Source organism: Alosa alosa, chromosome 17 (assembly GCF_017589495.1).
Source record: "Alosa alosa isolate M-15738 ecotype Scorff River chromosome 17, AALO_Geno_1.1, whole genome shotgun sequence".
NCBI lineage: Eukaryota > Metazoa > Chordata > Actinopteri > Clupeiformes > Clupeidae > Alosa > Alosa alosa.
The window spans coordinates 4,421,184-4,443,257 of record NC_063205.1 but is presented as its reverse complement, the minus strand read 5'-3'; the positions used below and the strand labels follow the sequence as shown (position 1 = coordinate 4,443,257).

General features: G+C 39.1%; 1 protein-coding gene across 2 annotated transcripts; it reads right to left on the bottom strand.

Moving 5' to 3' along the window:
* Positions 1-964: 964 nt before the first annotated feature.
* On the bottom strand, positions 965-21,450 carry il17rel (interleukin 17 receptor E-like). Of its 2 annotated transcripts, none has more exons than XM_048267715.1 (18): positions 21,181-21,450; positions 19,684-19,711; positions 19,268-19,411; positions 18,732-18,838; positions 16,106-16,220; positions 15,808-15,852; positions 14,292-14,431; positions 13,402-13,473; positions 13,261-13,315; positions 12,968-13,128; positions 12,500-12,544; positions 12,326-12,383; positions 11,623-11,768; positions 11,217-11,282; positions 4,387-4,444; positions 2,078-2,221; positions 1,882-1,944; positions 965-1,781 (listed from the first exon to the last, which is right to left on the bottom strand). In XM_048267715.1, exons 1-18 carry the CDS (start codon positions 21,277-21,279, stop codon positions 1,594-1,596), a joined length of 1,734 nt encoding a protein of 577 aa, XP_048123672.1. In that variant the 5' UTR covers positions 21,280-21,450; the 3' UTR covers positions 965-1,593. The 2 variants fall into 2 exon arrangements, with proteins under 2 accessions (XP_048123672.1, XP_048123673.1); XM_048267716.1 differs by having other exon boundaries at positions 1,671-1,781; positions 2,074-2,221.
* Between the last annotated feature and the right edge of the window lie 624 nt (positions 21,451-22,074).

The window sequence follows — 22,074 nt, the reverse complement described above, 5'->3', positions numbered from 1 at the left end:
TGTTTTAGTGTTGGTATACATTACCAATGTTGGTGCTTAGGCCTAATAGGGCAAAAATGGGCAGCCGTGGCCTACTGGTTAGCGCTTCAGACTTGTAACCGGAGGGTTGCCGTTTCGAACCCCGACCAGTAGGCACGGCTGAAGTGCCCTTGAGCAAGGAAGGCACCTAACCCCTCACTGCTCCTTGAGCGCCGCTGTTGTTGCAGGCACCTCACTGCGCCGGGATTAGTGTGTGCTTCACCTCACTGTGTGTTCACTGTGTGCTGAGTGTGTTTCACTAATTCACGTATTGGGATAAATGCAGAGACCAAATTTCCATCACCGGATCAAAAGAGTACATATACTTATACTTAATAGGTCTTCCAACTGATCTACAGGAAAAGACATGGACCTACTAGGCCTGTGTATTGGCAAGAATCTGGTGTGATACGATACTATACTTATCACAATACAGGGGTTATGATTCAATACATTACAATATATTTCGATACTGTGCGTAAATGTAATATAATGCATTGTATTTTTAAGTCTAATTTTAGAAAAACTGTGATATTATAATGAAGACACCTGTTTTCCCTTGACATTTTTTCAGTAGCAGAGCTGTTATTCGCAGAAAGTTGGTAAACAAGCTAAGCTAGGGGGGTCCGCCAGCACTTCTTTTAGGCGAGGATGCTAGTGGTGCATCTAATCTAGTGGTGGATGGTTTAAACACAACTTAGGCGAACAACAGTCTATCACAAATCCTTTTCATGTAAACTTATTACTTGTAAACTTTTCATGTAAACTTATTAAAAACTCAAAATTATGTTTTTGAAAATCTATACACTATTGCAAAATAAAATATTGTGATACTCACGTCGTGTATCGATTTTTTTCTTACACCCCTAGGAAATACTTCTTATTAGTGAGTACCGGTAAGTGTTAATGTTGCTGAAACATAAATGCAAGAACTCAAGTGTTTTATCAAATTTGTTTTATTAACAGGCTTCACATCATTCTCAATACAGCAATGACATTATCCTTCCCATCCTTCCATGCACCTAGAGCACCATGCCGTAGGTGGAGTTGTTTATAGCGCGGTCCAAGACACTATGTTTGTTTACCATTAAAAGACCTGTGTCAGTGTATGAACAAAGAGGTGTATGGGATTAGAATGGTGGACTACACCTTTAGGGTTTCAGTGGTCATTCTCTCAGAGTGCCACTGTAAAAGAGCTATTCTTACTCTCAGATGACCCATCATGAATATATGAATAAATAAATATAAACTTTAAAAAATAGATAACAAAAATAAATCTTTCATACAATTTCTAGTGCAATGCTTATGTACATACTGAATCAGATAACCATACCAGGCTCTCAATTCACAAATGTCTTTCATCAAGCCAGACATGACTAGAAGAGTTGAAATGCTGAAATGTTTGAAGACTACAACTACAACTACAAAAAATATATCATAAATGGGTTACACTCTCAAATTAGGTTTGAACGTACACTAGTTTGAACAATTCTTGGATCCTTGCAGGCTTAAATGAAAAACTCACCATCAGCGGTACCCACATGAAGTAGTGACATTACAGTGACAGAAATACAATTAAACTGCTGTTAAATCTTTTTTGACCCAATTCAATATATTTTTATTTTCATTCTCAAAATTATCCTCAGTAGTTGGGTAATTATAGTAAATGCGTGGCAGTGCTTTTTGAGGAGAAGATGGAGAAGATTTCACTGAGCCTGCAATAAATGACTTTGACCTTGAATAAACAGATGCTGAGCATTGGGCTGAAAAAGGAAAGAGAAACATATATTGTCAAATGATGACAGTTTGTCTTCAGGCACAGAATGGATAGGCTATTACTATCTATTCACAAAACCCACCTACCAGCATTAAGTTGACCAGCACCAACATTGCTGCACAACGTCCCACCGCATAGCCTCAGATAAACTAAACCAATACATCATATGTTAGCACACACTACAGTATATATAATACCTCCATGTTAGTAGAGATGTCTTATTTTAGCAGAACATTAGCACTAAGGTTATTTCCACAGCGTTAAAAAGAGAGATGTACCTACGTATGATAGTTGTGAGTGCGATTCCAACCACGAAGAGCACCACGAGTAGTGCAGTCAGCAGTCCCACAGCTGGTGCAACTATCCACACAGTCTCCCAGTGGCTACTGGTGGGCGCAAAGGCTGGTGCCTCTCCAGTCGGAGCTACTGTATAATGAGGGGGACACACCAGTCAAAATCTTTTACACAACAATTGGGTTCTATGGAACTATTTATTTGTTTCTGATTGGCCGAGAGACGTTCCATGAGTTGGAATATCCCTGGACATTTCAACTCAGACTTTGCACAGCTAATAATAAATCACTCCGTTAATGTTAGTCATGTCACATATCGTCCAGGACCTTCCAGATCCTGAGCCGGGTTTTCCTGTATCGATAGATAGATGGATGGATGGATAGATGGATGAATGGATGGATGGATGGATAGATAGATAGATACTTTATTGATCCCCAAGGGGAAATTCAAGAAATCTACCTGTATCTACCTGGCTGGCTGCACTTTTAAGGTGCTCCATTCCCAGGTGATCAACTCCATGTCATGTTTTTCTGCTGTTGACCTACTGCATCTCCTGTCTCCCTGCTTTGCTGCTTAGCACACCTGTGTCTGATTACTATGGTGGATTTTCATGATTTAAAGAGATGTAATCATGGGTTTCATAATGGTTTATAATATTGGATGGGTTTTCATGTTTTAGAAGAATGTAGTCATGAGTGTCATAAGTTTTTATGTGCTGTGAGCAGGGTGAGGTCATTGTATCTTGTGTAGGCCAGACCAACTATCAGAGGAGTGGGGTGAGTGGAAAAGTACTGGGGGTACCAGGATGAGAGCATCTCCTCCTTACATGGTCAAGAGAAGGGGGTGTTATCCAGCTGGTGAGCACTGGATATGACAGGAAGTAGGAGGCCGTTGTGTCTTATGATTTAGGGCCTGTCCAGCTAGGAAGAGAATCAGATAAGAAGGCCCTATTTCCCCAAACTGGAAAGAACCAGAAAACCTCTATTTTACATATGTTTCCTATGCATTAGACAGGTTTGCATATAGTTTTATGCATGATGGGAAGATGGTTTCCACCAATGTAAGTGACCCTGCTTAATGCTGATTGGTGAAAGGTGTTTTTGGGGAATGACGTGAGAGGGTGGCACTTCTCGAGGGCCAAGGGGTATAAAATATAGTGTATAGCCCTCCGTGGAGGCAGATTTAAGTCGGGGCCCCAGCTGATGACATCTCCTCCCTATTGCTTTGATGGTTGGTCTGGACTTTGGTTAGGCTGTACTATCATTGCAATATGGAGAATAAAGATCAACAGTCTTCAGAAAGTCTTCTGTCTACATTGTCTCCTTCGGACGCCTTGTTCCAGAGTGCTAAATTACTAAATAGTCAAGTGGTAATTGTTAATTGGAAAATTGGATTCAGAAGTGGACTTTTTACACAACATTACTTAATCAGGCACAGTATTTAGGCCGGGCTCTTGGAATCCATCAGTGCAGGGTTATCGTGCCACGCCATCTTGTTGCTACTGCTGCTCTTTCCCTGTGGAATTACTTTTTGACCTTGTTGGACTGAACTTTGTTACTAAACCTTGGACTGTTATCTGACCATGATTTTGGGGATTACTGCTTTTGGACCTGGACCTTGTGTGTTGTCTTCACTCATTGACTTTCATTTTTTGCTCTGCCATTTCCTGCGTTTTTTCTTGAAGCGGTTCTTGTTTCCACTGAACATTAAATTACAGTTAAACCTGTAACCATTTTTGCTTGTGTCCTACTTTGTTCTGGGTCCAACCAGTACCTCTGCCCTACCGGACGTAACAAGTCATAAATAAAGAAATTGTGATTAATAAACCTCTGGTCACATATGGCAGTCATGAAAAGCAAAGAGCCCCCTGAGACTGCTGACCTCAACAGAGAAGGCAGAAGGCTTGGTAGTTTCACTGACCCTATTGACTCCTGGCACACACCTCACATATGAAGTTGTGTTTGTGTTGTTTGTCACGTCAGCCACATGAACAAGCAATGAGTCTCATTCCTCTAGCCTCTCCTTAACCACTCCACACGCCACTCATGTAACAAAATACATTGGTGAGGACATCAACAATTTTATCCTCATCAGATAAGGATTGTGAATGGTTGAATTCTGGCATAACCTCTTTTCTATCAAAAATACTAAAAGCCTTTTCCCTTTTACAACATTTAAGATAATAAAGATTTGATAAGGTATGTTCTACCCAACATACAAAGGTTTCAGGCCCAGTCCCTACTCAGCTAAACAGTTCAATTCATCAGCAAGTTACATAGTTCAACAGTTGAACCTACAGGATTTGAAGTCACAGTGGAGAATTGTGGCAGCATACTTCACATCAACTCTTTTTACCTGTGAAAACAGGAGAATGGATATTATGAGAATGCTTCTGATAAATATGCTCTATACACACACACACACACACACACATGTTGTGTATATATAATATAGGAGATCTTTTGAAAGTGAGGGGGACCAAATTGTGAACACAAACCCATAGTGAGATCAGATTTCAAGATATCGGATCGCCACCTCTGGCCCACTTTCGACCATTAACTTGCGAGAATATTAAGATTATACCATTGATTGTTTTCAAAATAGTTTTTGATAAAAATGGTCAAAACTGTGAGATGAGCACAACGCCAGATCTGCCCTCAGACCAGCTTCTTGCTATGTGCAATTCTACTTTTATTTATTTATTTTAGATTTATTTTCATTTATTATTTGAGCCAATGGTAGAATACTCTAAAAGCAACATGGGATGTTGATATTTTATGAAGCCATGAATGAATCATCATGCCTATGATCCAAACATAGACTACATGATCAAGCCTAGTTAGGTCTATACCTAAATTGTCTGGTATAAACCAAATCAACTCTCCACTTTGTGTTTGCAGTTAATATTTATGCAACGTTAGAACATGTTGGCTTAACAAGTTACCTGTCCAGAACACAGAAAATTGCAACAGAAAGTTGACTAGCCTACTACTATTTGTTCCAACAGCATTTAAACAAAGCATTTATAAAATAAAATTAAAACTCTAGTAACTGTACCACATTATCCCAAGCTTCAAAGAGCTCCTCACGTCTGTGACAGGCAGACGTGACGCCGCTAAATTCTCAGCTTGTTTATACCCCACACTGAACGGTAAGAACGCTATAGGCCCATCAATCTGGGGTGTGGTAGCCTGCTCTCTGGGATGTATACCAAGGTAATTGACGTATCCAATTTGTGTCTTGAAACTAAGTTTGAAGCCTGCGCTCCCGCACTACCAGACTCACCAACAGCTTCATACACCAAGCTGTAAGGATGCTGAACTCTCTCCCTCCTCCACCCTCAGCTACATAACATCCTGGACATTGGACCCACAAATGGCCGCCTGCACTACTCCACTTGCACACTTGTACACTTTGCAACTTGTTGTTGTTGTCCTGAAAACACAGCACTTCTGCTGCTCTTACATAACTTGCACCACTATGCCACTTTCTTTCTCACTTAGGTCAAACAGAACTACCCCAGCCTTTTATTGGCCTGACTTTGCACTAGTATTTTATTGACTGTCTATGCACAATTTCAACCAAATTTTGCTGCTCCTATTTTTTCATTATATGTGCCCTCTTATTTACTTATTTACTTACTTTTTTGTTTACTTGAATGTTATGTTTGTCTGTGGACTTAAATTGGTAAAATATGTCTTGTCTTCACCGTGGGATAGTGAGAAACGTAATTTCGATCTCTTTGTATGTCAGGAACATGTGAAGAAATTGACAATAAAGCTGACTTTGACTTTGACTTTGAAATAAATGTCTTAGAACAAAAACGTTGTGTATAGACTTGTATTTTATAGTTAGGCTAGTAGTGAAAATGAGTTGATCAGTAGGCTAGTTGAGTTTGTTATTAATAAACATAACAGCTAATGTCATGTTGAGCAGGAGACTATAGGCTACCATAAATCCTCAAATTATGCCCGGGATTGATTCTATTTATAGCCGGCATAAAGGCAGGTTCCCATATACAAGACGGGGTAACAATTGCCTGTACCAACAATTGCCATCAGTCCACCAGCACTAGAAGACATTGTTTTGATTTAAGTCAATGAAATAACACCTCTTCTTAATATTTTATTATATTGTTGGTTGGATTAATAGCCTACGGTTGGCAAAGAAAAGTCGTTTTCCTACCATGGGTCTTCAACACACGTTTTCAAGCTCACTCTCTTGCTGCCCCTTTCGAGGTAATTGCCAGGCTGAAGCCTACTACATTTAAAGATAATTGTTGCGCGACTCAAGGCATTCCAGCCTACGAATTTAATAAAAAGTACTAAATCATGCATAATTAAACAATAACTCAATTTAGGCTACATGGCTACACAAAAAGGTTTCTATTAAGCTACAGCACAACCCCTTTTTTTTATTCAATGAATGGCTGCCTTGTCTTACAATAATCAGCGCCACTTGTTTCACTTCAGTGTCACAATCCCCACACTTTTTCAACTGCATGAAACATAACAGTGAACCATCAAATATCTCCCAGATTTCAGTGACCATCAGTCTCAACATTTAGCAATATAATCCAACAGTCCAAAAGTAAATTAAATCCCAAACCAAACCGAAAATGTTATGCTTTTGATAGCCTACCGGTATGCCGCTCCAAACGAAACGCATGTCTAAATGCAGGTTAGAAATTAAAAAAGCCTGCCTTGAATAGCCTACCAGCTTACCTCAAATAAAGATGCTGTGCTTTGCAAAAGACCCCAGCCATTTGAGGATTTACGCTAAGCAAGTAGCCTGGACTATTTTATGATGGTTGTTAGTAGACAAACTGGCTTCAGATATCCAACAGAGTGAATATGAGATTGTGCCGTCTTACACTGTAGATAGCTGTGGTTAGTGAAGTGATGCTGTTAATGGGGAGTTTTACATAGTTAGCGCAAACCCTATAGGTTATTATTTATTTGGCGTACCTATAAGTCTTTTTTTCCTTATCAAAAGTGAGGGGGACGACGGCCATCTCTTCAGCACTGCGGGGGACATATCCCCCACGTCCCCCGTGCCGTCTCTTCAGCACTGCGGGGAACATATTCCCCACGTCCCCCGTGCCGTCTCTTCAGCACTGCGGGGGACATATCCCCCACGTCCCCCGTGCCTCCTGCGCCCCTGCATATATATATCTGTCAATTTTCACCTGACATTAGTATTAAATCAGGTAATCCACACAAAAAAAATCCAAACATTAAAGTCCATAAATAAAGTTATGTGTAATGAAGTGGACTGATACAGGAAAATAGTATTGAACACGCCTACAAACATTTCTTAAATACTTTGTGGAAAAGCCTTTGTTTGTAATGACAGCTTTAAGACATTTCCTGTATGACGAAACGTATAAGTCGCAGTATTCAGGTGTGTCTTTAAATCTTGAAGATTCCAGGGGTTGTAGCATCCCTTTTGTGAATCCTGATTTTTAGTTCTTTCCAGAAATCTTCAAAACTCAGGGCCTTGATTTCCTTTCTCTGAAACCAATTGAGAGTTTCCTTTGCTGTATGCTTTGGATCTTGGTTCTGCTGGAAGGTCCACCCAAATCTCATCCTCATCCTGGTGAATTCACCCGGAAAAAAATGGCTCCATTCTTCACTCCTTTAACTGTATGAAGTCTGCCAGTACCATGAGATGAAAAACTATGGAGTCAAAATAGGGTCTTAATATTGAGAGCTTGTGTAAAAGATGTTCACATGTGTAATAAAGTTTTGCAGCTGTGCAAAAGGAGTTCTGTATGTGCAAAGACATTTCGTACCTGTAGAAATATTTTGTACATGTGTGAAAAAAATATGTACCTATGTAGAAATATTACTTGTGTGAAAGAAATGTGTATTTGTAGAAATGTTTTGTACATATGTGGGGGGGAAATGCGGATCTGTAAAAATATTTTGTACACGTGTACTACTAGGGCTAATGTAACTCGTCCGTTTGTACGTTGCCCGAATAAGTAGGCTTAATTCTTACATGTCTTAAGTTAAAGAATTGAAAGAAATAGGAAATAAAGAAAACGCTTGAACGGGTTTATCCATTTACATTCAAATCTTGCCAGACTTTGCCTAAGCGCTTGCTTGCTTGGTAGTCTACCGTCCTGTTCAGTCTATGGTTGCTATAGCAACCGCTGCTGTGCTTCATAAACTGACGAGATAACCGTGCAATTGTGGTGAAATACTCCCGAAACACAAAGAAAACAAAACAAAATGTACCTATGTAGGAAAATGGAATATTGTTGTATTCCAAACAATAAACCAACAGTCCTGGAAGGGCATTACTACGGTTAAATCTCACTATAATCTCCTAGCTGTGGATGTCCCATTACAACCCATTCATTAGATTTGTCTTTTTGCCGTCCACTAGGCTATTATTATAGGACTTTTGACCCTAATTTGCAAAGGGTGATAAAATAAACGTATTCTCATATCAAATAATAATAGCAGATAAACATAAATGTGAGTACAGTATTACTGTTTTATAATCCTGAATGACACCACTGAATCACCTTTTCGGAAATGGAATGAATAATTAAACTATTTCGTCAACATTACTGCTAGCTAGAAGCTAACCTACAGTATAACGTTACAGTCTAAAAAGCGGATGGGAATAGCTAACGTTAACATTACGGCTCCGCTTCAACCCTTTTTGCGATCGCAGTATAAATTGAGCTACCACATCACTCTTAATTAAGTTATAATCTTGCAACCCCAATCAAAGAGTATACCAGAGAATTTCTAATGAGATATTATAGACGGGCTTTGAGTATACTCTTTGATATGTTTAGCACCAAAATCTGGGTGGTCGGTGGGAAACGCTGATTGGTTGGCAGTAAGCAATGTGCTGATTGGCTCTTCAGAAAGGCAGTAAAATTAGGGTCAAAAGTCCGTACGCATTGTAAATCAGTTTCACAAGCTCATACTTTCAGGGCTAGTCCACACATACGAAACCGATCTTTTTTTCCTCCGTCTTCCCTGAAACCGCATCAAGAATATTTGCGTCCAAACGGATCCATCTCAACACGACTCAACACGTTACTTCATACCCCAGGCCTATAGGTGGCACTGTTTCTTTACAGAAAGTGACCAAAGTTTGTGCTTTACAAACAGACAGAATAGGCTATGACGAAATGGCTAGTGTAAGGAAACCAGAATTGTTTGTGTGGACTGATGGTGAACTGTCAACTGTAGTCAACTGTAAAACTAATAAACTCTATTTTATGGTTTGTGAAGGGTGCAGTCCCGTCCTTTATTTGGCTAACGCAGGTAGGCCTACTAATCACCTTTACTTTCTTTGGTTGTAGGATAGTCCATGATTCACATTAGTTTTGGCTATCACCGCAATTAGGCTACTAAACGCAAGGCTTACCCAAGTTCTAGGCTATTCTGTCGCCACATTTATAATATTGCTATAAAACCTTCGTTAGTAACAGTCAATACGTTTGCCTGCATCAAATCGCGCATTTGCATTCAGTGTGCTACCATCAGCTTAACGTGAGTTCTAAGCGTCTTTGTATGCTTATATCTGATTTCACTCGACTGAATGCATGTATATATGTTGTAAGGCATGTAAAATAAATGAATGACACTGGCACAATGCACAAATTAATGTAGCCTAAACACCGCACTTTCCTAATAACTTAAGTTCTCTCGCGTCACTGACAGTAGCTAGAATGCATTAAAAAACACTGGGAAAAAACAGTGTTCAGTCCACCAAGTCATAAGCTATCGGCGCTGCGCAGCACCAGTTGTGATATTTATCTTACGGAGTGTAATCGTAGGTAATGGACGGGCCCTCAGTGTTGCGCAAGAAAAGAATCACGTAGCGTCGCGTAGGAGTAGGCTAATATACACACACATACAAAGTATTTGTGCAGGTACATATTTTTCCCCACGTGTACAAAATATTTTTACAGATACACATTTCTTTCACACAAGTACATAATATTTCTACAGGTACAGTACATCTTTTTTTCACACATGTACAAAATATTTCTACAGGTACGAAATGTCTTTGCACATGAAGAACTCCTTTTGCACAGCTGCAAAACTTTATTACACATGTGAACATCTTTTCACAAGCTCTCAATATTAAAGACCCTATTTTGACTCCATAAAAAACAGCCCCTCACCATGATGCCTCCAGCTCCAAACCTTACTGTTGGTATGGTATTTTTAGGGTAATGCACAATGCTATTTCTCCTCCAAACATGATGTGTGACATCCAAAAAGTTTTGCTCTTTTTCTGACCAGACTATATTTTCTCAGTATTGTATAGGCTTGTCCAAATGTTGTGTGGCAAACTTTAAACAAGTTTCGACATGTTTGTCCTTAGTAATGGAGTGGTGCGGGGTGAGCGTGCATATGGAGGTGGAGTGCATTACCTATGGTTTTCTCTCTAACAGTTGTACCTGCTGCCGTCCGTTTTTGCTCTTGGGCTACTCTTCTGACTATCCTTCTGATTCCCTGGTCAGAAATGTTGCGAGGAGCTCCTGTGTATGGCCGGTTGATGATGCAGTTCCTTCCACTTGCAGATAATGGCCCCAATGCTGCTTACTGGAAGATTTTGAAGTTTTGAAATGCATCTGTAACCAGTTCCATCTTTATGTTTTGAAACAGTAAGGTTGCGAAGGTCTTGGAGAGCTCTTTGCTTTTATCCATCATTAGATGTTTCTTGTGTGACACCTTGGTGACTAAAACCTTTTTATAGCCCATCAATACGTACAAACCCAGCTTATATTAATTTGCACAGATAGGAGGGATAAGTACTCTCTAACTACTTACAGATTCCAGCTCGTTCCTTGCCTTGTTGTACTGTTTTTTCTTAGTGTGTTCAATACTTTTTTCCTCTGTCATTTCACTTTATTACACATATCTCTACTTGTGGACTTTAATGTTTGGATTTGATTTATATGTGTGGATTACCTGAGTTAATACTAACGTCTGATAAAAATTTCATGCGAATAGACTCACTGGATGTATACTTACTGAAAACAATGTTGACGCGTTCAATACTTAATCCCCCGCTGTACATATATCATACATTCCCCCGCTGTACATATATCATACATTCTTTAGGGCAGAGAATAAAAGCAGCAAACCTGAATGCAACAATTTTGACCACACATGCTGAAGGTGAGGTTGGGTACCACCGATTGATATTTCTCCTGTTAAGAGCAAATTTAGTCATTCAGTTCTCAGTACAAAGACATTTTTCCAAAATATCAAATTTAACATTTTCAACACCAATGTGGGACACATGGTTAAACTTTCCATAAAGACCACTGGTCTATAAATAATGTAAAAATTATGCTTTATGTTTTTTTTTTCGTACGTCTCAACCCATCCCCAGCAAATAAATCAGTCTGAATGGAAGTAGATTATTACTTTAAAATAAACAGTGTTCTACAAAGTGTTCTAATCACTTCTTCAATCATGCAGATTTTAATCTGTACCTTGTCATAAATTGATCAAATAGCCATATGAAACTGGACATGAAAGACTCACAACATTGAGGGTGATAGCATCTTTGTTTTCCTCACATGCTGAGGGCCCAGTCATGTGACAGAAACTTATCAAAAGCGTAGGTCTGATCTTTGATGTCACTACCAGCTGCGTCTTGCCATTTTCCATGGCCACTCCTATGTCCCATGCTATGAAGGTAATAAACATGCATGATAAGATCATCCTGGTAACTCTCAATTTATGTTCTTTTCAGGATAGAGCATATCCAAATAATGAGTGTGTTGTCAGGACCTGTTTGTGGTACGCATCTAACTTAACAGCAACGTAGTTTTGTTTTTCCCTCTCAAAATGGCCTCAAACACATTTTGATGGCTCACTGATTTATAATAGGGAGAAGGGCGTCTCTGCCATTGCACTATGTACTGTAGCCTTGTGTAGGCCTACTGTGTTGCATAGTGACCCTAGTCCTCATTATTTGACACACCCTTTAGCATTACTTTCTAACGTTGAAGGTATCACTCTCATTCATTCAGCCTTATCATTAAGGGTAATTCTCATTTTCATAGACTTTCATGGAAGGCTGCACATTGAAAAATGGTGCGAAAGGGGTACACATACATTGAAATGGTTGAATACAATTTGGGGGTTAAATACAATTTGTTATATTGTGTTGCTTTAAGGTGGGTGTGACATTAAGATTCGCTTTAAATAGAAAATGAGGTCATAGGTAATAATAGGAACCTACCTGTAAAACCACTGCCAGCAAATGGACACTTTATCCAGGTAGCTGTTTTTGTAGTAAACTAAACCAAAGAGCACAGGTATTATTACACTGACGTCAGCACTGAGTGACTCCACTGCTGCTTGATGTCATTATGGAAATAAAACTACAGACACAAAGACGTTCCCAGAATTTCACCTTCATGCAAAGTTGTGGGTGTGGATCCACTGTGGAGAACAAAACCTGCAACGAAATCCAAAATAAAACATGAATATGCAGTAAGCCTATATTTATTACTAGTTGTGTTGTACAGGCCTCACACCTCAATCACTAGAAGAATGAAGAAAAGAAATGCAGTCCCATGTATAACCCGTCCCTGTATATTAACATCTAGGTAAAAAAAAAAAAAAAATAGAAAATCAATGTATAAATGTACATCTGGCAGCTATTTGAACGGTATTGCTGGACAACCACATAACTGGTTCCATGTGTTCTGATTGGATGATGAAAATATGTCTGTGGATGTGGAAAAAACCCAAATATCAATGGAGATGTGCCAATAACATTGCACTTGCCACACTCAAGAATGTTGCCCAACATAGCTCAAAAAGTTGCCTTGTGCATCATCAGTGTAGGAACATATAAATCGAGACTACTATCTCTCACCTTCGTCTTGGAAACAGATTGCGTGGCTTTGGGCAGATTCTCACAGACCTCTCCGTTTCTTTGACACAAAGTGACATCAACGTCAGTCTGACATGCCGGTTCCCATGATAACATCTGCTCTACTGAATCAAAGGCCACGCCTGACCACAACTCCTCCATATCTGAGAGAGACCATTGAACAAATCAGATCATATACAAGATCAACTTTTGTTGTAGCAACACCAATGTGTCAACACGAAATGTGCCAACACAACCATTTTATTGAAATTCTCAGAAAAGGATGTTTAACATACTATTTTTAAAGGGACAGACTTGTACTCGAGGTGCATCAAACACAGAGGACCAACCCTGTAAAATGAAAGAGAATCTCATGATTTTCATATAGTTTATTTTCATGATAATATGCAACCAAGAGTTACACTGTTATTACTTACCTCAATACACAAACAAGGCAGCGGTCTGGCATACTGCAGTGTCACATTCTTTATCGGATCTTCCTTTTTTAACTGGAAATATAAACACAAAACATCTGTCAATTGCGTAATGGAAGACATTACCGGTAGCTGCAGTATGCAGTATGAACATGCAAATGACCTCATATTCTCAGAAAACCATTTCATGGAAGGTGAGCTAGAAACCCACCCAGTAAACACCTTGAGGGGCAAAAGATTTTGGCAACTTCTAAATATATTCTTATTTGAGCGTGAATAGGACAATATGGTGATAAAAAAAAAAACAAAAGTAGTAAAAAAGTAGTAATTTGTGCTTCCTAAATGTTAAACAATGACTTGAAAAATGCAATGACAAGGTATTTGTACAGTATATTTTATTATTCTGGTGGTTATATAACTTGATTTAGTCCTACCAGTTTTAACTGTCATTTGCAAGGCTTGTATCAACAGATAACTACTTCACATTTTTTGATGTGCAGTGTGGCTTTGTGTGTTCTGCATGGAATAGTTCTGCTTTTTATAGCATTTGTTTTGTGTTTGTCTGGTGTTACTGAGTAATTCTATAGTGTGAAGGATCACCACAAGCATTGGAATCCATATTTTACTATGAACAGTTCCAGTTCCCATTCAATATTTAATGATTGGACCTAGTAATGTGAATAAGTTGTTTACTAAACAGGCCTAGTAATGTGAATAAGTTGTTTACTAAACAGGCTGAAGTTTCATTTGCATATCAGTCATCATTTGCAGCATTTTAACAAATGTAATATGATACCCATCCATTATGAGATTTTTTTTTAAGTAACATTTTTTAGGATGTAGAATGATAACGGATATTGAGTTTTGTCAAGATAAAAAAACGATGTACTCACAAGTACATAGGTTCCAGTTCCACGACAGAAGTATCCCTTGTGACACAGCCTGAGGTTGTAGTCTGTGTTCTCCAGCATGTTGGTCACTGATACAGACAGCGCTCTTCTCTCAGTGTCCAGCTGGTATGTGATTTTCCCTACTACCACAGTGACATGAAGATTATAGATTCGAGTGAGAAATAAGTGGTCTTGTATACAAAGCTAGGAAATTATTTTTAAAAATGTACAGTACTGTGCAAAATGTTTAAGCTGCTATTAGATTTGCTGCTTTAGCAATATTCTGACGACCACATATATTTATTTCTCATTCTCTTTATTAGAATACAATAAGAATATACAGGAAAAATATACACACTATTTAAAAAAATAACACACAAAAATGTGTACATGGCTCTGGTTCCAGTTTTAGGCCATCATTAGATTTGTTGTTTGAGCAGTGTTATAATGGGCAGTGTCATAAGGGGACAGCTGGTTCACTGTGTACATATTTCCTGTATTTTCTGGTTGTATTCTAATAAAGAAAATGAAAAATGTTTTGTCCTTAAGCAGTCTAAAGGCTCTATTTTAACGATATGAAACACACGGTCTGAACCAGAATGTTTAAATACGTTTAGGGTGTGGCCAATCCAAAATTGCTATCCTGAGGACATAAAAAGTTCACCAGATGCCAGGTGCATTGTTCATAAGGGTTGTTATGTTTTTTAATGGATGTGTTTTTGGCGTAACATCCATTAAACCAATGAGAGTCTGTCATTTTCTTCATGAGCAAGGGAAGCGTTGGTATTTTAACAGTCAGTGCATCTGAAGGAATCTGATTGCATGTGATACCGTGTATGCAACACCAGGATTCCACTAAACTTAAACCAGGATACTTACACCTTGCTTTACTAAAACATGCTTGTGACTAGTAGAGTATAGCCTACATGCATCTGCAGTCATCTATTATTTGAACTCATCCAAACTGAAATTAACTTGGTGGGCTGTGGTCTCATAGACAACGACAAAAGACTTTTACAATTAGTTATTTACTTTCACTATTGACTGACAAGGGGTTACAATTGAAAACATAGTATTGCTTTTTTCAGGCTTACACCAATAATGTTTAAATGACGGAATAAAAATCTTCAGTTGCCTGGGACTCATCGCTAAAGGCTGCTTACATTTTGTTACGGCCCTCAAAATAGCTGTGCTTGTATGCACTTTTCGCTTTAGACCAGGTTTTTCTTGGTCAGTGACATAATGATTTTTAGTGGATGTAAGACAGCGATTTTTGGATCATGCACCTGACCACACCTATTTCTTTAATTGACACGCCTGTGGGCGTAATGTTCAAATGAACTGGAGCACATGGAGAAAAAGTTATCACTGGCTTGGGTGTAGGATAGACAGAACAAGACCACACCTTTTCTTTAATTGACATTGGTTCAAATGAACTGGAGCACATTTATCACTGGCTTGGGTAGGATAGTAAGAGTGTAGAGTGCTCTAAGACTGCTCCCAAGTTCTTGGAAATTACCAATGCATTCTGGGATGTTGTTTTGAAGATCAGCATGGTTGCATCCTGAAATGAGAATAATGACCATACACATGACATGCCTTTTTTACTTTGGTGAATAGCTCAGTGATTTGTGTCATGGAAAATTGAGTCATTTCATCAGATACTACCATCACACAGTATTGTGACATTTCTTCAGATGCCACACACAGTTGTAGGATCACAGTTGCAGAATGTTGATTGGATAATTGTAATCTAGATAGAATTCATATCATACAATAAGCTATGCTAGATCAGGCATGTGCGTGATTACCCTTACCTGGAACATTGTAGGTTTTGGAAACACTCAAATGACAGAAATCAGGGCTTGTTTTCAGTGTAACATGGACGTTTTGTCCTACAGCCACTTCAAAGCAGTTGTCTTGAACTTGAACCTGATGTGAAGAGAACCAAATATGTGTACATGTATATACACGTGTGAAATATGTCATAACTAGATGTACCGCATAGCGGTACAAAATATGACCGCCGCTCAGTCCTGTACATCCGTTCCGCGAAAAGAAATCACACTTCAATTTGTCTCCATATTTTACTCCATCCCCCACTCTTGAAACTTCTGTGCTTGTTTGGCATGCCTGAGTGTGTGTGTGCGGCTGCACAGAAAGTAGCCTACTGGTGCTGAAAAGGTGAATAGATTGTAGAATAGCCAAAGAAGATGTAGCATTGTTATAAAACCTTTAAAATCTCTAAACAATCACAAGTAGGGCAGTTCATCACAGTTCATCCATTGCAACTGGATTGATGAAAGGTCACTTACACCTGTAGGCTACATTGTATTTGGGAAAAGCAAAAGGTATCAGCATAATGTTATTTATTTATTTATTTATTTATTTATTTATTTATAAACAAAAATATCTCTGTCAGTTCCATGCCATTTTCAACAGCTATCAAAAACAAAGGTCATTTTTGGATGGATGGATTCTTTGTGAATGTTTCTTCTTCTACATAAGATTTTAGTCATCTTTAGTTCATGTGATACTTTATTGTCAATGCACAAATTAAGTAACAGTAGTCTGAAACGTTATTGTTAATGCACAAATTAAGTAACAGTAGTCTGAAACGAAATGCTGTTTTACATCTAACCAGTGGTGCAAATAACTGACATGTCCAAATGGGCCTTGATGAAATCATTAAGCTAGACTGTTCATACACATTTTAACGGGCCAAAGTTGAAGAGCTGTTGTCCGTTATTGTTCATGCAAATATAGGCTGATTCATGTTCCCTTGCATTGTGTAACTGAGGTCCATGGCTAGTCTGGCTTTCACCAGACCAAGCTCAATCTTTTAAGAAATCAAAAAATACATAGCGGGCAGATCAGGCTGGGTTCACCCAGCTACAGGTAGGCTTATAAGGTAGGCCTATTTACAACATAAATTGTCAATAGGCTATGCTGGCGACACAAATAAAATCTCCTTTGGAAACAATGGCTCACGCCTTACAGTATCAAGCGGACTTAAACTGCCATATCGTGGCGAAAAGTTGTAATAAAATTCACACAACTCCATGAGTCAAGGAAAGCGCGAATGAAGTAGTAATTTCTAAATGGGACCCACTACACAGTAGCTTAAGGTGTGTTGCTAAAGCAGCCATAATGAAATGAAGGTGTCATTGTTTGGATACTTCACACACACGTGCTTTTTAATTTCACAGACTACAACTACCAAGCTGGAATCAAAGCACATCGATTCCCCTCTCACACCCTGCACGCACTTAAAACAAAATAAACAGGCTTCTCAATCTTACATTACAGAATTACATTTCATGTGAACATCGTCCTATCCTTATTAGACGTTCTCTGCGGTAAACTACAGTCCTTGTAGGAAGCGTCCATTGTTTTTCCAACCTACTTTTAACTTCCAACAAAATTACGTCTCACTGCAACGATGCGCCATCTAGTGGACAAACGACTACTTATCGCCAATACTGGAAATGCAGCCATGATGATGATGATGAATATTTATTTTGGCTTTCTTTTAATCCTACTAAATTTGTAATTATGTATCTGCCGTTCTAATACCGATAGTATGTGGGTGCCTGTGTGTGTGTGCATGTATATGTGTGCACCACCATCTACAGGCCAATGAGTGTACAGTCACTAAATGTACACATAACCTAATGTTTTTTCTACGAAACTTGGCATACCCCCAGAGAATGCCAGGTCAATCATACACATAAAATTTGGTGCAGTTCTGAACATCTTAACTGAAGATAGGGGCGATTAAAGCAGAATAATATTGCATTTTCATTTTTTACCGGGGGGGTGCAAATCACAAATAAGTGATTATGGGCCAGGTTGATGTGGGCTCTTGAGACCAACATACCATTAAAGATTCTTCATCCTCAGTGCCACGGTTCAGGTAGTTATTTAGGAAAAACTGCTTTTTTTGTGGTTCGGGGCCCAGCATGGGGAGGGCCCCGGGGACTAAACTAAATTTTTCCGTAAAAAGTCTAGTGGGGCTACATACCCACCAAATTTCATGTGCCCCGTGGTTCGTGTCCCGGTATCGTTGACCAAAAATTCAGGAAGTAGATGACGGGGGTGGACTTTGACAATCCCTATATGACCGCTTCGCTAGCGGCGGTCATAAAAATCAACAGCAATGAAGATGATTGATTAAAGAATCTGTTGGTATTTGTGAGTGCCCGCATCAACATTGTGGATGTTGATTGGCAGCGGTGAGTAATCCCCTTCCTACAGCTCAAGGCATGAACATACTTGTGCAGTGTATATCTGAAATTACATATGGGAAATCCCTGAAGGCTGAACTGTCTAAGTCACATTAATTTGGAAACTATCCATACCTCATACCATAGTCACAGACTATTTTACATACTGTACAGTATATGTTAACATGCAATTCTGGATTTGACTGAGGCATTGTACCTGCTGTGTACTGAGGTGCTTCTGAACTGCTTTAGGGAAGGCATGGGTCCTGCAGCGTTCCATCATGCCTGCTGCAACTGTGCATATGGAAACACCCTTCACATGTTCTGAGAAAGGAATCACACTCATCATTACTTCCTCAGTCATTTAAAGCCAAACCTCACAAAGGTAAGTGATTACATGCTGCCTTGTACAAGGAAGGGGCTGCCTGGGGTACACATACATCATTATTTATTTTCCCATCTTATATGCCCCACGAGCAGGATGTAAAGTACGAGAGCCACTGATGTCAAAATCTCCAGAAAAAACAATAAGGGACTTCCCCCTTTGGGTTCACACAATTTTCACTGGAAGGCTGTGCTTTTACAATAGCTAACTTGCATACGCGTCACAGATTCTAACAGGAAAACTTCCCTTTTTTTCAAAGTGTCATGACCTCCAGGCAGCCGACCATTCAACTTCCAGTGAAACTCATATGATCCTGACAGGCGGCAACTCAGTCAGGAAATGTTACTCAGTGAGAAAGTGCTACATACCATTCATCAACAAAGTACTCCTCACTTGGAGGAAAAGTGAGCACTGCTGTGGCCCTTCACATTTCATTACTGTAGAGACACTCATGTCGAGGGACACATTGTCTTGGAGGCCTTTGGGAGGTTTCTTGCATTGTGGAAAATATACTGTTTTAAACACACAAAAAAAATACCTCAAACTTTGGTTCATGAAATACTTTGTGTTACATCAATTTCATCATTTTTTTTTTTACATTTTGGAAAGAACATATTGGTCAGATATTTATGGAAATTACATTCTTTAAGATCATGAACAGAAATCTGTAGTATTATAGGGAGGGAGCTCAGAAGTTTGGCACATCTAACCAAACTTTAAATTCAGCTTGTCTAATGACACTCAAGGGTGTGAAAACGGCAGAAAATAGGAAAATAATACTCACAGTCAGACTTTGTTTTACAGCGCAATCCCTGTCAAGGAGACAACATTGAAACACTGAAATGAGCATTTGAGGACAGGAGTTATTGAATCAGCACCAAAAAGGCTTTCTCTGAGTTTACGATTTGCATGTCCTTGCTGGTGGTGGTTGGAGATTACACATGTATGAGGAAACGTTTAACTGTAGGGGTTTGCCCAGATGACTGTAGACTATATCCTGGTTACATTGACATTGAGTGTTGCTTCTCCACTACCCTTTAGAGTAGGTGCATCTGTCAACCTCATAATGAAATGTTATCTGAAGCTACTGTAATTTTAGTTATTTACTGTGGAGCGCACATTTTCTGAACTGACTCTGCCCTCTTAGAAGAAGTTTGGTCTGAATCAATATCTTCCTTTACTCCCTTACACAAATAACAATCTCCCTCTCCCTCCATCTCTCTCTCTCTCTCTCTCTCTCTCTCTTTCTCACCTGGCATTGAGCCACAGCTTGTTGATATGGCAGTCACACACATTCAACCGTAATGACGGCACACCCTGGAATCCCTTACACATCCTCCAACCAGACTCATGGACATTCATGGATGCCCACACACACACGAGTGCTTCACCCATCTCTGGGGTTCATCATCACACAGGGGTAAACCTAACCTGGGGGTCCCTCCTGTCATAGGACCATGGTTCACACTATCACTCTAACCTTTCATTCTTTCACTAAGCTCACTTTAAACATACTCACTAGTCTAGACCGGTCTTGATTTGGATGAAGTGTTATGACCTGAACAGAACTGACTTGTAAGCCAAGCAAAGTAGTTACATAGTGTGCAGTATACAAATGGCAAATTGGAGCTAGGAAGATCCATCTACATTTTTATTCACTTAGCACCATTTAACAATCAACAGGTTGTACAGAGCCCAGGATCACTTGGACATAAAGTAAAAGAGGAGCAAATTCCTCTGATACAGATAAACAACCCTATGAGTCATAAATTCACCTGATAGCTATGACTCAGCTTAAGAGTTTCAGAGATAAAATATAACAGCTCCGTCACCATGAGTCATCTACGCATGGTTATCAAAGGATGTCGTAATCAAATTATTGTTCGTATGATGATGGTCATATTTGAAATTTGAAGTGTAGTCATTGCTATATATGGAAAGTGATAGAGACCAAGTATAGACGCCATGTTTTCACAGACAAATAAAAGCATTATGCATTGCACATGCATAAAATGGATGTGCATCCAAATAATGTTAGAGTGGTGCTGCGTATTAGATCTCCTTAATATACAATATTGACCAGTCAAGTGCTACAGTAGATTTTTGCATTGATGTCATTCATTGGTGGGTGGAAGCATAGTAGTCATAGCTATGTGTGAAAAGTGATTGAACAGGCATAACATGTATTAGCAAACTTTTTGTGAAACACCAGTACAGTTTGATCAAGGCTCTTTAGTTTTACAGAGAACAGTAGACATAAATACAAATGAAGGTACCCTACCTGATTACAGTGTGATCCACAACGCTGGATGGTCTCAATCCTGTAACCATGTGACAGACAACTGTAGAGACTTAGGAGCCACAATACAGCAGATCTCATCTTGTCTTAAGCTTTGCTATACTGTCTAATCAGACACCTGTCCTAACAGTGGAATAAAGTGAAATGATCTTCAATTCATTTTAAATAAAACCTGGTTTTCAGGGCTGGCAAGTATTAATATTCCTGTTAAATATCTCTAATAGTATTTCTTAACAGTCCTGGCAACCTGTACCAAACAAATCTCAAGAAAGTTATGTGTGCCGTAGTAACACCTCCCCCATATGTTTCTTTCTCCTCCCTGCTCTCCCACACACACACACCCCCCGGCAGTAACTTCCCATTCTTTAGGTAAAACACTTCCAGGCATGCTGAATTTGAAATATTTTTGTGTTTCCTAAAAATACTATAATGGCAACCTGTGAGATGTTGCTCCACTCACTGTCACAGGTAAAGAGAAGTCTTAGGTTAAATAAAAGGTCACACTCTGCTAAAATGGGAAGACAGAAGTTTGTTAAAGAGCAATATTAAATTCCTCATTGTTCTTGACATTGAGGACATTGTTTCAAAAGGTCACTGTCACATGAACTAATACTGTATATGCTATGTCATTGTTAGACATGCTTAAGCTTTTAAACTGAGGCACTTACTGATAAAACTGCCTCTGAAAGGACTGATACTCTGCTGTTAAGATGACATAGGAACCGTTATTGTGGACACATGCATTAAGCAATAGCATTAAGACTGCTTAATCCACTCACAAGGCCACATGCATGTCAAAGGCACACAAATTAGAAGCATTTTCTGGCAAGACACCATTGCTGGGAAATGGGCTTGTTCCGGCAAGCTGTAGCATAT